Raw genomic sequence first — 13,643 nt, 5'->3', positions numbered from 1 at the left:
TGAAAGCCTCTGTCCTTTGCCCACATCCTCATGCATTGCCTTTTGCTTTTTTTTTTTACTCATTATGATCTTTTATTCTTGTGGTGCACAAAGTCATGCTCTGCCTTTTACCATCTTCCATGCCAACTTCTTCCTCCTATGTGGTACCAGCTGTGGGTGACCTCACCCACAGAGAAGATCAAAGTCACCTGTCTGAGACAGCCCTGACGACACTTTGCCACTGCATCCTCCAGATACATCTGCTTGCCCACGTCGTGGAGGTGACTCATGACAGGTCATCTTCCTTTTCAGTACTGCCTTTCACAAACGATAGGAATCTCCTTCTCTTTAACCCAGTTGGATAATAAATACTTCTCTATTCTTAGTGGAAACTGCATACCCAAACAGAAAATTTCATATAAAACACAAAATAACTTTCACATAAAACATGTGCAGTACTGCTCCCCAAGCAACAGTAACTCTTGTCATGCTCCGCTCCCACTCCCTTACTCTCTCTGCCTTGCACACTTGTGTGGACTCTCGTGTGCTCCAGTTGGGGGCTTCCTACCTTATAATGAGTAATCTCTGCCCTGCAATGAATTCCGTGGAAATTCCAAAACATTGCTCTCATTCATGTTCTCTTAACAGTTCCAAAAGCTATAATTTTATACAACCTTCTAGAAGCATGGTTTTATTTATGTGGGTTGCCTCTCCTAGCCTCCTTGTTGAGATCACCCAGTGACCCTCAACAAATTTTATTCCACTCTCCATTCTGCTGATGTCTCTGCTTTCTTATTAAGCAACTTCAACTTCTACACAGAGTTCTCTCCAAATATACCACGTGCATTTAGTCACAGACACCCCCTCCAGGACCCACACGGGTACTGAGCTCCCCTTCAAGCCAGACACTATGCCAGGATGCCCTGGAGACACAGAATGAGCCAGCCAGGCTCCCTGCTCTGGGAGAATCTCCCTTCCCAGGTTCTGACACTGTGATGTCGACAATGCTTGAGAGCTGGGGGCAGAAACTCCCAAACTGTGTTTCCCCAACGTTAGTAATGGAGGAGACATTATTAGATGGTCTCTACCAAACAGGGTTCTGGGGTTAAGGAAATTTTGGAAATAGAATTACACATGCTAAACACATATTATGAATGTTGAGGAGGAGGCGATATATAGTAGGTTTCTCTAAATGTACTTGACCTGCAAACCATCTTTTCAAGGAACCCCTATTTGAGACAGTATCATTCCTCTGACGCCATTTGGGAGCTGCTGGCTGGAAAGTAGCTTCAGCCCAGTCAGTCCTGCCAAATGCCAAGGACCAAATTGAAGTCATTCGAACATACATCCTGGTTAGGTGGAAAATGGATATCTCTTTGTGATTTCCCTTAGCTATGCCCTTTGAATGATAAAGAAGTTGTGTGCACCCGACACTCAGTTATTTACTTTTCCATATGTGTGTGTTCTATGTAACTTACCATCTAGAGCCCTAATGACTTCCCAGTCTATACTCCTAGCCCAGACCTCTCCCCTGAGCTCCAGACCCCATATATCCTGCTATCTGCTGGACAACCACCTATTGGAGATCTTTAACAGAATGTCCAACAAGCACTTCAGATGCAATTTGTCCCACACAGAAGTGATTACTGCCCTCATAAAACCCAGTTCTCTATCCACATTCCCTAATGGCCCCATTACTACCATCCAACCAGAAACCTGGGAGATCTTCTGAACTTCACCCTCCCAGCCAAGTAGTCATTAAGTCTTCCTGATTCTACTTTCCAAGAAGCTCTTGAATTTTCTCCCTATTTTCCATCCTCAACTGCCATCATCTAATTTGGGGTCCTCACTGTAGTGGTTTTCTAATTGGCTTCTATCTTAGGTCAGGCTTTCTGGGAAACAGACTCTGGGTTTCTGAGACTTGCATGCAGGAAGGTTGTTGGAGAGAGCTATGGAGAATAACATATGGGGGCAGAGGAGAGGGTGGAGAGCAGAGGAAGTAAGCCCAGGCAGAGGGAGAAGTTGAACTTTGATGTAGTTGGGAGAATAGCCTCAACCAATCCTATGGAATGTTCTGGAACTGGATGACCCTTCAGACCTGTCCCAACTTGCTGCAAGGGGATGGGAGGTGGGAGCCTTCAACCAACACATTCCCACTCTCATCAGCCTCCACCCTCCATACCCACATTCCCTATCCTCCCACCCCCACTGGATGTGGGGAGCCCCCCTCTCCCCCCAAGGGTGGTGCAACCTTTGGCCAATGGCAATTCCAGAATGGACCTCAGCTGAGAGCCACCCGCCCCCAACTCTTACAGCAGGTGGAGGAATGTGTGCCTTAGTCTTGAGGGGGATCAGGGTGATGTGCCACAGCATCCTTGGCCCTAACCTTGCTACTTTCCAATTCATGCCCCACAACAGCAAAGTTTTCTAAACCCAAATTTAATCACACTACACCCTCATTCAAGACCTTTCAATAACTCTTCCTTGCCTACAAGATAATTCATATCTAGTCTCTAGCCTTGCTCCCACAGCTTTCCTCTTTGCATGCACTATTGTGCCACTAACACCAATCTACTAATACTTATCAATCCTTCACAGATGCTGATCCCCCTGCTGGGAATGAGTTTTCCCCACTTCTCTTGCTAGCAAACTTGTATTCATCCTTTAGGGCCCAGCGTAAGCACCCCCTCCTCTGTGATGCCTTCCTTAACATGCTCAGGCAGTACTAACATCCTGTATACTCTCTTTATACTCTTGCAGTTATTTACTTATGTGACTGCTAGACTGACCTCCTTAAGAGCAGAGCCTGGGTTATATTCAGTTTTGAATGTGAGTGAACCCATCAGCCATACACATCAGTATTGCATAAAGCTGCGTCCACATGGGTTGTCTCAAACTAATTGAAGCTTACTTCAGTCTAGTCAGCTGTGTTTTCAGGGACTTAATCCAGTTGCTCAATGAAGGCTTAGGTCCCTGGGGGGAGGGACTCTGTTTGGGGCATCTCATCTCGTTCAGTATATGCAGCTCAACACTTTGAGGGAATTGGGCATCAAATGAATACTTCTCATGATGTTGATGCCGCCCCTCACGTAGGGCAGGGGGCATAGCCAGTGACCTACGGGATATGTTATGAAAGGTACCGTAAGGCCTGACTTGCCTAAAAATCTCTCTTTGATGACTGGGGTCTCCCTTCATGTCCATTCTGAAATTCTTACCCTTATTTTTCCTAACGGTTGGACCAGTGGTCCTGTGAGGGGGGTGAGAGCACTCTAGAGCCTGGGCAAGCTGATGCCTCTGTTGAAGAGAATTTCTATGTCTATTTATTTTTATTTTATGAATGCTTTGTAATGTCCATAATATAGTAATACAATAATACATATATATATAATTTATAAACAAATAATATAAGAGAGTATACACTCAAAACATTTTTTACTAAGTAGTACATCATTAAAAAATCTGAAGACCCCTCAATTGGACTCGAAAGACTGGAAATGTCTTCACCCTTCACCTATTAGCTTCTCAGCGGATCTGATTGTTGGGCACCTAAGGCCTTAGGGGAACTCTGAAATCCAGGATCTGCTTAGCTAAGAATGACAGGTAGGGGCAGGCAGGGGAGCAGAGCGACATGGGGAGCAGAGGCTGCACGTAGCCAGAGCTGGTGGACACCTAGTGAGAGACTGAGAACTGGGATATAGAAAGGCAGGAGGTGGAGCAGGAAACAGCAACAGGCAGGGCAGCCAACTGGAGGACTGGGGAGATACAAAGGAGCAACAGTCCCAACCTCCACCAGGAGGATGCCTCTCACTGTGGTTGGAGCGCACGTCAGAGTGAGCCAGCCAGATATGAAGATAGCAGTGGCTGCTCTAGAACGCCTGCCTAGGGGCCCAAGAGACAGCAATCTGATAGGAGTCAGGGCAGAGGAGCCTTGTCTTAAAGTTGCATCAGCATAACCAGAGCACTGCTTTTACTTGAGTCATATGGTTCTTTGGGGATGGCCGTAGGGATGATGGTGGAGAGTGAGAGGCGGTTAGCAATGCAGCCCTTAGTGCCCCTCTGGCAGGTGGAAGCCAGTGAGCCACATTAGGCTAGAAAGAGGAGGACAGCTTCTGAGGTGAGGAGAGACCCTGACCCAGCACCAAGCCCTGGGGGCCTGAGGGCAGCTTGTGATAGGGTGCTCCATAATAGCTCTAGTAGCCAAGAAGCAGCTTCATGATCCAGGACCAAAGTGCATGAGCAAGGAATGGACCTTCTCAGTGGGAGATGAGGTAAGGGAAGGGGGGCTCCAAGGGCAAGACTCTCACCACGATCAAAAAGGAGGCCCAGAGAGACCCCAAAGGAGAACACGGCTCACTCGACAGGGTTTAGCCCCACGGTGAGGAAGCTGGCTTCACACTGCCACCAGTCCCAGTGCCACTAAAGAGTCAGTGGAAGACTGTTTGATGGGCGTGGTGGGACACGATATGCAGAATCTTCTTACATACAGAGTTTCCTGGAAAACAAAAAAGATCAGAAGGGAAACAAATGCAATTATTTTTTATTTGGTTTTAAGAGTCTCACTTAGGCTCTTGGTATTCTACCAGCAGCAGACTAAAGCCTTTGAAGAATACACCCACTTCTAGCTAATAATATTTTACGTTTGTAAAGCACTTCGGTAAACATAAACTTTTACATGTATTATTTCACATATCCCTACGGCAACCCAGCAAGGTAGGTATTCTCATAACCATTTTGCAGATGATGTTATAAAAATTCAAACAATAAGTTCATTTAGCCAGGACGCTACGTTCTGCTATGAGGAATCTGAGGCCCAGGTAGGGTTAATTGATTTACCACAGACAAAATGCAGATGCTTTTCAAAGCCAGGACCCAGCCCAGGACTCACGGAATTCCCCCTCCTCCTAATTCTCTATCCTTTTGTTACACTTCCCTCCCAGCTCACCATGGCCCTGAAATCAGAAGTCAGCAGACAGAAAGCGGGCGTGAAGAAGGACTAACAAATTTTATTGGCTCTACTTTTCTACTCTTGATTCCCCCGGGCAGTTTATCCTAACATCCTCTGTGTTTCTTTGCAGCATGCAAAAGGAAAGAGCAAGAACACGGGAAGGATAGAGGCAACACACCCAAAAAGCCCAGGTTGGTCTTCACAGATGTCCAGCGTCGAACTCTCCATGCAATATTCAAGGAAAATAAGCGTCCATCCAAAGAATTACAAATCACCATTTCCCAGCAGCTGGGGTTGGAGCTGAGCACCGTCAGCAACTTCTTCATGAACGCGAGGAGGAGGAGTCTGGACAAGTGGCAGGACGAGGGCAGCTCCAATTCAGGCAACTCATCTTCATCAAGCACTTGTACCAAAGCATGAAGGAGTAACCACAAACTGAAACCTCGGTGGAAAAGCTTTAAATAAAAAAAAAAATTTTTAAAAGACCAGGACCTCAAGATAGCAGGTTTATACTTAGAAATATTTGAAGAAAAAAAAATGTTATTTATAGTCCAAAGAAACCAAAGACTGAGCTCACCTGCATTCTGACTTTGTTCGGAGACACACACTTCAGCGGGGCGACAACTTGGCAAGAAAAATTATGAGCGGGAAGACACCAGTGGATCTCATCCCTTTAATCTAGGATTGTTCTCGCTGTGCTTGGCTGTTTTGAGGTTTGGAGCATAGTGGTTGGGAGCCGTTGAGTGGACATCTCTTAAGATCGAACTTTCTTATCTGTTCCACTATGCCACGAAGGTGTACGGTGTCTCAGTACTGTGTGTGCATGTGTGCGTGTGTACACACACACACACACACACACACACACACACACACACACACCCCACCAGTGGTTAGGGACTTAGGCAGGGCTGGTCTTCAGGAACGGTTGTGCTGTAGGAGTGCAACCAACACAGTGTGGGGTTGTCTGAGTTCATTGGATTCGGAGTGTGGTTTCGCTCGCCTAGCCTAGAGTGTTTGAACCTGCCAGGCCCGCAACCGAAATGCAGATTCAAACCCAGCAGAGGAAATTTGAATGACACCTAAACCAGTGCATTCTCTTTGTTTGTTAAGGAATGTTCAGATATTTTTTAAGAAATGAAACAAGAGTCCACCCATTAAAAAAAAATCACCTAGGTACCAAAGAACACACTTAATATTATAGTGCAGGTATTTTATTGCAATGATTTTAATAACCAAAGCTATTTTTACACAAGATACTATGTAAAGTTATACGTGTGAACTGATCTAGCTGTAATACACATGCCACATAGAACCATGACTATTATTTATGACTCTGGAAGCATTTGAAATATTAGTTTTCAGAACTGGCAAGAAAGAATGTAGCTTCAGGGAAGCAATTAATATCATAACAGAGAGGTTGATGCAGAACACGTGTACATCCAGATGGCACACTCCCTTTCGGGATCCATAAATGTCGCGTAAGTAGACACAGACATGATTCCATAATCTGTTCACAGCTGAGAAAACCTGGAGATTCTTCCAAAGTAGGACCCCATTTGTAAACTACACAACTATGTTTAACAGGGCAGGTAACTAAATTGGAAAATTTGTTCCAAGTAATGCTTTTTAGTAAAAGACCACTGAATAAAAGACTCCATACTTAGGTTAATTTGACTTAAATTCACTTTATGCATTTGACACCAAATAGCTTTTTAAAATACTTTACAAACACAAATAGAGTGAGTAGATCAACAATATTATTAAAATTAACTATATAGTATTTGTAATCATCCTTAAAATGTAATCCAACTGATTTTATTGCCAGTCCCAGACATTTTATGACTTGGACATCAACAAAAATAGCAGGTACGACCAAGAAATGGTAGAATTGGTGGAACTGCATAGAAAAAGCCTGAGCTCTAGTGAAAGACAAGACATTGGGTTCTATACGTATGAAGCTATTTATTTCACAGCATAGCCTCTAAAACATACTGCATTCTTTCTTGCTACTGCATTAAGCTGGAAGCTTTATAACATAAATTCCACTCTCTAGCAGGGACAGATGAAAAACTAGACCTGGGCTTCGAAATACGACATTTTAAATTTCTACTTTTTCAAATCACTTAACCAGGGCTATAGAAATCAAGGCCAAAAAAAAAGATAACAGTTGTAAAAGTAGTACCTGAATGAATCACTTGATTCCTAGAAAAATTCTCTGAATTCCGTTGAATTGTAACTCATATAAGTGGATGCCTTTTGCGCTGTTAAGTAAGAATTGGATACTCTTGGTTAATTAACACGCCTAACTAGAAATATAAACTTAAATATTAGCTCAACAATAAGTTGTTTATTGAGATTCACTAAAACACTAAAGAAAAAAATTCAACTATCTTGACACAAAACCTAACTCCTTAGGATCAAATCTCAGCATCTTGTCTAGGTCTGGAAGAGGCAGGCACATGGAGGAAGGAGGCCAGACCAACAAACCATCTGTGTCTCCTGTGTGTTTGCTGTATAACGAGAAAAGGAAACGAACACCTCCTTCTCCTTTGATGAAATAGCGCGTTTGCCTTGACGCATTTTGTCTGAGTATTTTTTTTAATCTCACCCCAAATTCCAGCTTAAAGTTTTCCCTTCTAAATATGGCACAATTATAATTCAGCTGTTAAAGACAACATTTAAATGGCCACCCTTTGAGATTTGCTAAAAATATCATCTTGTCAATGACATAAACAAAAAGGAAAAAAACTGATTAACTTTTTCCCTCTCTCCAGGAATGGAGGGGGCCAAGGGTACAGCTACATAAGGTATTTATAATTTAGGAGGGAGGAAAGCCTTATTTATTTAAAACATGAGAATTTTAAAGGCAGGGAAATTCAAGCTGTGTCTACACACAATCTTACCAAATTCAATACCCTAGGAAAAATGAAAGTTGAATTCAGACAACCATGGGTTTTTTTTTTTTGTTTTTATTATATTACTCCCTCAAATTTATCCAACTGCATTTTAAATTTTCAACCAATGATTTTAGTACTGTGTAGACACAGTCTCAAAGAATATTACTACATTTTTAATATTCCCACCATAATGGTTTTTTGAAAAATAACCAGTGATCCTCTTTGCTAACACCAAAGATAATTTTCATACCAGCATTGAATTTGCACCCATTATGCGATTTCAGGGCCTAGAGATATATTTTCTCATACACAGATGCACAAATCAGAGCCTGAAAAGCAATTTTTTTACTTGACTGTTTAAGCATACTCACAGCCTTTGCTTTTTAGAAATCGTAGTGAACAAACTCAGCTTCTCCCAAGCAATACACTACTCCCATCATGTATGACTGGTTCTTTACTGCTTCTGCTTGGCATGTAGAGAGAAAATGCTTCCATTCCCCTTTCATATGGCATTAAGTTATGGCTCAGCTTTCTTAACCTGCCGCATTCAGCAGAGCAGATCACGTGCCATTTGTTCACCCTTCATTTCTCAATCCTTTAGCAAAATTCATCTCAAAAGGTATGCCACTCTTTTATTTTTATGTTTGTTTACTCCAAAACTGCACTGCAAATAACATGTTTTGGGGTTTTTTTTGGTAGAATGAAAGTTAGACTGTTTTGGCCATAAACCATTCAGGTCCTCTCGTGACCGGAAGCTTCCCTGAAAGGGGGTCAAGAGAAAGATGGGAGATGTGACGTCTGGACACCCCACAAGCCCAGACTTCAGGCAATGTTCAGGTGAAAGAATTCTGGATGTCAGTAAGTGAGTATTTCAGTCCCTGGATGCAGCTGGAACAGACCCCCCAAACCAAAGAAAATGTGTGGGGAAATTCAGAAGTTCCAACTGAACACGTCACTCACTCTGCCCAAAGAAAGCGTAATTAATTTTCCAGGAAAAAAAGTCAAAGCATTATGCTACGGTGGGACTCGTGCCACTCCCATTGCTACCCCAGGTGAATGACCCGCCTTTGCAGGTTAGATGCAAATTTCGCTATACCAAAGAGTCCTAGGACATTTTCACATGAGCTATAAAGGCATTTTCCCTAAGAAAGGTCCTCCCTTCTTTGTACATAAAGAATGAAAACTATGCATTTAGCAAACAAAGAGAAAGCACTTCTTTTCCTATCTAGTTGTTTAGGGTTCATTCAAACCCCAGAGGCTGTTTTGAGACACGATGGGCCTTCTGGACTATTCTTGTGGTGTGGTTAGCTTTACAATACATTTGGTAACTATTTCCTAAATAGTAAGGACAAAGAAACAGAAGGTAAGAAATAGCTACTTCCACGTGTAAAAAAAAAAAAAAAAAAAAAAGTGTAAAGATCTACTATTTATAGTGTGAACCAAAGACGCTACCTCACTCGATTTCCATTGGTGATTTTAATCACATTGATGATACCAAAGAATACCAAAGATATTTTCATGCACGGCCTTGGTCTGCAGAGGGAACTCCGCCCCTTTCCCTTTCCCCTCCCCCACCTCCTCTCCCACCCTCCTCACTCTTCACTCAGTGTGTAAACTTGTCTTCATTCTTAATAATAATGATACAATAATAACAACAACGTTAGGAAATACTACTCTTATTACTGCTAGTTCTACTTGTAAATCTCTAGGCAAACATGTTGCAAACTTTGTAAACTCCTAGGATGAGTGCCTTGCTTGAACCAAAGTGTTAAACCGCTGTTGACCTCTCTCACCTTATACTCTTTGAATACCTCAGCCTCTTAGAAAGGCCACTAATGAAAAAAAAAAAAACGAATAATTATTCACCGTGGTGCTTTTTCCGTGCAACCATGCAATGAAACTTTCTTTGATACCAAAGGATGACTTTTTGTTCCCAATTTCTTGCTGATAAACCAAAGCTCCTCCTGCTCCTCGTTCCCTCTCAAGGCTCCCCCCACTTCACCGGGTCCCTTCCCCAGGCAGGCCGTGCATCACTTTTACCAATTCTTCCAAATACCTCATAGTAATAAAGTTTTAGGGTTATGTTGTATAGAGAGTCTATGTGATAAGGCAGAACCTACTAGTTTGATAATTGTTAAGGTTACTTTTAAAAGAAACTTTATAATTCTTATTTATTTTGTAGTTTGTATGTTTGGGATGTTCCCCCCCACCCCACCCCCTTCGGTTTGGGGTTTATTTTCTTGGCAGAACTGCTCTGATGCTCAAGGAAGAATTAATTTCTGGAAATGTCCCCCAGGTGGGTTAAGGGTTGTGTAAAAATGCAAGAATGGAATAAGAAATGATTTTCATTTTGGTGGTTACTTATGAAGTTTTTGTGTTTCGTAGTAAATTTGTTTCCACAGGGTAAAAAATATATATATAATCTCTTTTTTGTGAAACTGGTTCCTATTTTTCTCTCTAATGTGCTGTGATTTTTTTAATTTAATTACATTTTATATGAGCTTATTTAATCACTGCTTTAATTTATGACTGTGTAGTTTTTAAAATGTATATAGTAGATTCGAAATGGCCAAAGCTTTATGTTACAATCTTTTCGTTCTTGATGCTAAGATAAGCTGAAGGCAAGAGCTTCTCTTAACTGCAGGGTGTATCTTTAGCTTTTTCTTAGCAGGCACTTCAGTGTGTGTTGTGAACACTGCCAGGTTCCCCCCTCGAAAAATTTGTACATGCCAAAATGAGTGTTTCAAGGTCGTCCTTTTTGTCACTTAGAAAGAAGAAAGGCATTATTTGTATTCTTCCTTTAATTTATTTATTTTTTTTTTGGGAAAAGATTACTTTGCAGGTTAGACCTGAATGAAATTCCAGAGAATTTAAGACTCATTTAATGTTTCAAAGCACCGGCATTGGTGAGATACTTTGCATTTTTTTTTTTAAAACCATTCGCACGGGTATGAGAAGTCATGAGTGTGAAAACGCAAAGAGACAAGCTAACTTGAATTTGGAAATCCTCTGAAGTTTCACCAAGTCTCTGAACTGCTTCAAGGCAGCGGGCAAGGCAGGGAGACAGAGTTCCTTTTGCAGAGCTGGGAGGAGAGGATAATGGCTTTACGCCCTTACGGAGAAATTCCAGACTGAGCTGGGACCAGGCTCCTTGCCCATGTGGTTAACCCATGCAAGAAGCAAAACATGGTTGCTGGACCCCAACTAGCTATCGAGTTTAAGGAAAAGGTTTCAAAGTTACGTATTCCTCCCCACATCTGTTTCTTGGAATCTGCTACCCACAGTTACCCCCTCCCCTCCCCAACCATGCCCACGCCAACAAAATTGGAAGAATTCTCCTCAAATGTCAGGGCCCCGGGTGAATGGATCCCAAGCCTATTTGGGTTTGTCATCTCCCACTCTTCATCCTCCCACTAGTTTTCTTTTCCGCACTAGAGATGATCCCTGCCCCAGGCCCTCTTAATCGAGGCTGTTCAGATACTTGGCTCAGCTTTAAGATCGGCACACACACACAGAGTTCTCAGCTGCCTGGTGGCATCCTCAGAATGCCCAGTACCCACTATTTTAGTTTATTTGGCTGAAATAAGTTATTTCAACTACATGGGATAAATCCATAGATGTAAATACTTTTCCTCCCAATACAAGAATTTGACCTTATTTTCTTTTGCAGGGGTGTTTGGGGGTGGGGGGGGAAGCAAAGGGAGGGCTTAGACTTTTGGTCAAATGTTACATTTTCTTAGAAACATTTTTATACAGGTTATGTATTTGAATAGGGCAATAAATCTGCTCTGAGTTGCAGGACCATTCAGTGCTCTGGTGGTAAACACTGACTATTTGTTTTTAACACAAACGCTGTGCAGTGAGTTATAGAAAGCCCAGGAAAATGGTTGAGGGAGTAGATTTTTACCATCAGCAGTGAAACGCTGAACAGAGTTGTATTCACAACGTCATATTTTCTGTTTCTCTCTTAGTCTCGATTTGTTCGTGGTATGTTCTGCATTTATTACATAATCATTGTGGGCTCCTTTTAGATTTGTCGTCTGAACCAAGTGACAAGTATTTTCTAACAAAATAAACTTTAAAACATTGTCTTCCACTTGCTTTGGTAGTTGTCTTCATATCTCCTGTGTTTCTTGTCCCTTCTGGAGTCAGCCCATCTGTCACTCACCTAGGTCCGTCCCTTCCCCCTCTTCTATTTTCAGTATGCCTTTACCCTTAGCTATTGTTTGAGTGTGACTCAGTTTCCCTGTTCAAGATAGCTTGATGGTTTATTATGTAAGGAGGGTGCCTAAGACAATCATCAGGTAAAAAAAAAATTAAAATTAAATTAAAATTTAAAAAAAGATCAGTAGAGTAGAAAATTTTCCAAGAGCAGAGGGAGTTCATCCTTAGCAATGAAAAAAAAAAAAGGTAAATACATAATTAAATAATTAATTTAAAAACCTAACCATGAGGGGCTTAGAAGATTTTTTGATAAAAGACAAATGTTGCTGTCATTTTCTTTGTCAATTAGAAAGCAGTAGTAGTTTCTATGTTGCATCTACATTTCAGACTAAATGATTATTGTACCCAGTTACGGTTGTTTGCAAATATTTTGTCTCTCTCTCTTTCTCTCTGTCCAATGCTTCTTCTGTATTTTTGTGTGTAGCAACAAAAAGTGTAATGCATTAGGCATTATTCTGGTTTGTTTATGAGTATTTCCTGTACTGCATTAAGGTTTCTTTTATTTTTTTTTAAGCTTCGCTACTGTTCTCACTTTATGCCGTGCAATATCATCTGCTGTGTTTGCTAAGCAAAAAAGAAAAAAAGAAAAAAAAGCAAGTGATGATGCCATCATGCTTTTCAGTGTTAAAATGTTTCAGCATTTATGTAGTCACCAAAATGTAGTAAATAAAATGTTGGATTTTCCAGCACTTTAAATTTAGAGAATTCTTGCCTTCTTTTGTTTTTATTCTCTCTGCAATCCTCAGCAAGTCACTCATGGATTTCGTTGGAGGCAGGGTGAAGCTGGGAGGAGAAGACACTTGAGAACCAAAGTCACTGCCATGGTTTACAGAAAGATGAATTAAGGGGAAAAAAGAAGGAGGTGTTCTCTAGTGGAGCAAGAGGATGTTTTTAAATGGAAGTGGAACATTCTATTTGTGGATGTTAGCCATTTATAGTATTAACCTGATTGACTCTCGGAAGAAATAAAAATTATTCTTAGAGAGGATGGCCTTTAAAAGTCCTTTCCAGTAAGATAATGTGTGTGTGCGTGTGTGTCTCAGGAGCTAGAGGCAAGCCGGGAAATTAGGATCCACTTGTATTTAATAGAGTGTAGTGATTGATCAAGAGGCCTAGCTCTGAGAAAAGGAAAACTGGGTTTGAATTCCTGTCATGCTGATCACTAGCTGTGTGACCTCGGGCAAGTGATTTTTCGGTAGTTATTTAACTTCCCCAAATCTCAGTTTCCTCATCTGTAAAATAGGGATAAATGTCTATATTACAGGATTGCTTTGAAGTTTGGAAATTAGAAGTAAGTAAAGCTTAGCACAGTGTCTAGCGTATAACAAACCCTCAATAAATCTTAGCTATTTTTATTATTATCAGTAAATATCTTAAAATGCAGATGTTTTTTCCAATTTAAAAAAATCACTCATTTCTAAGTCAGGTTTTTCATTTTTTAAAATATAAGAACAGGGCTGCTTTCTTCACATAATTCTATAATTATGATAATTATTCTCTAAACGTAAGGGGAAGAAGCTGTGGAATAAAATGTGAATGGGGCCCTCTCAAGTGGTCCAGTGCGTTGACCCTGAAGCAGTCTCTAGCTTAATGTCTAA

At 41.4% G+C, this 13,643-nt stretch overlaps 1 protein-coding gene across 1 annotated transcript in view; it reads left to right on the top strand.

Annotated features, from left to right (window-relative positions):
• The window catches only part of ONECUT1 (one cut homeobox 1), a 37,620-nt gene extending 25,494 nt beyond the window's left edge, over positions 1 to 12,126 (top strand). The window contains exon 2 of the mRNA XM_046652043.1: positions 5,055 to 12,126. Coding sequence (XP_046507999.1) covers positions 5,055 to 5,344 — 290 coding nt within the window. The 3' untranslated portion in view covers positions 5,345 to 12,126. The remainder of the gene's footprint in view (positions 1 to 5,054) is intronic.
• The last annotated feature ends 1,517 nt before the right edge of the window (positions 12,127 to 13,643 follow it).

This window comes from Equus quagga, chromosome 2 (assembly GCF_021613505.1).
Source record: "Equus quagga isolate Etosha38 chromosome 2, UCLA_HA_Equagga_1.0, whole genome shotgun sequence".
NCBI classification, from domain to species: Eukaryota; Metazoa; Chordata; class Mammalia; order Perissodactyla; family Equidae; genus Equus; species Equus quagga.
This window is presented reverse-complemented; position numbering and strand designations above follow the sequence as displayed.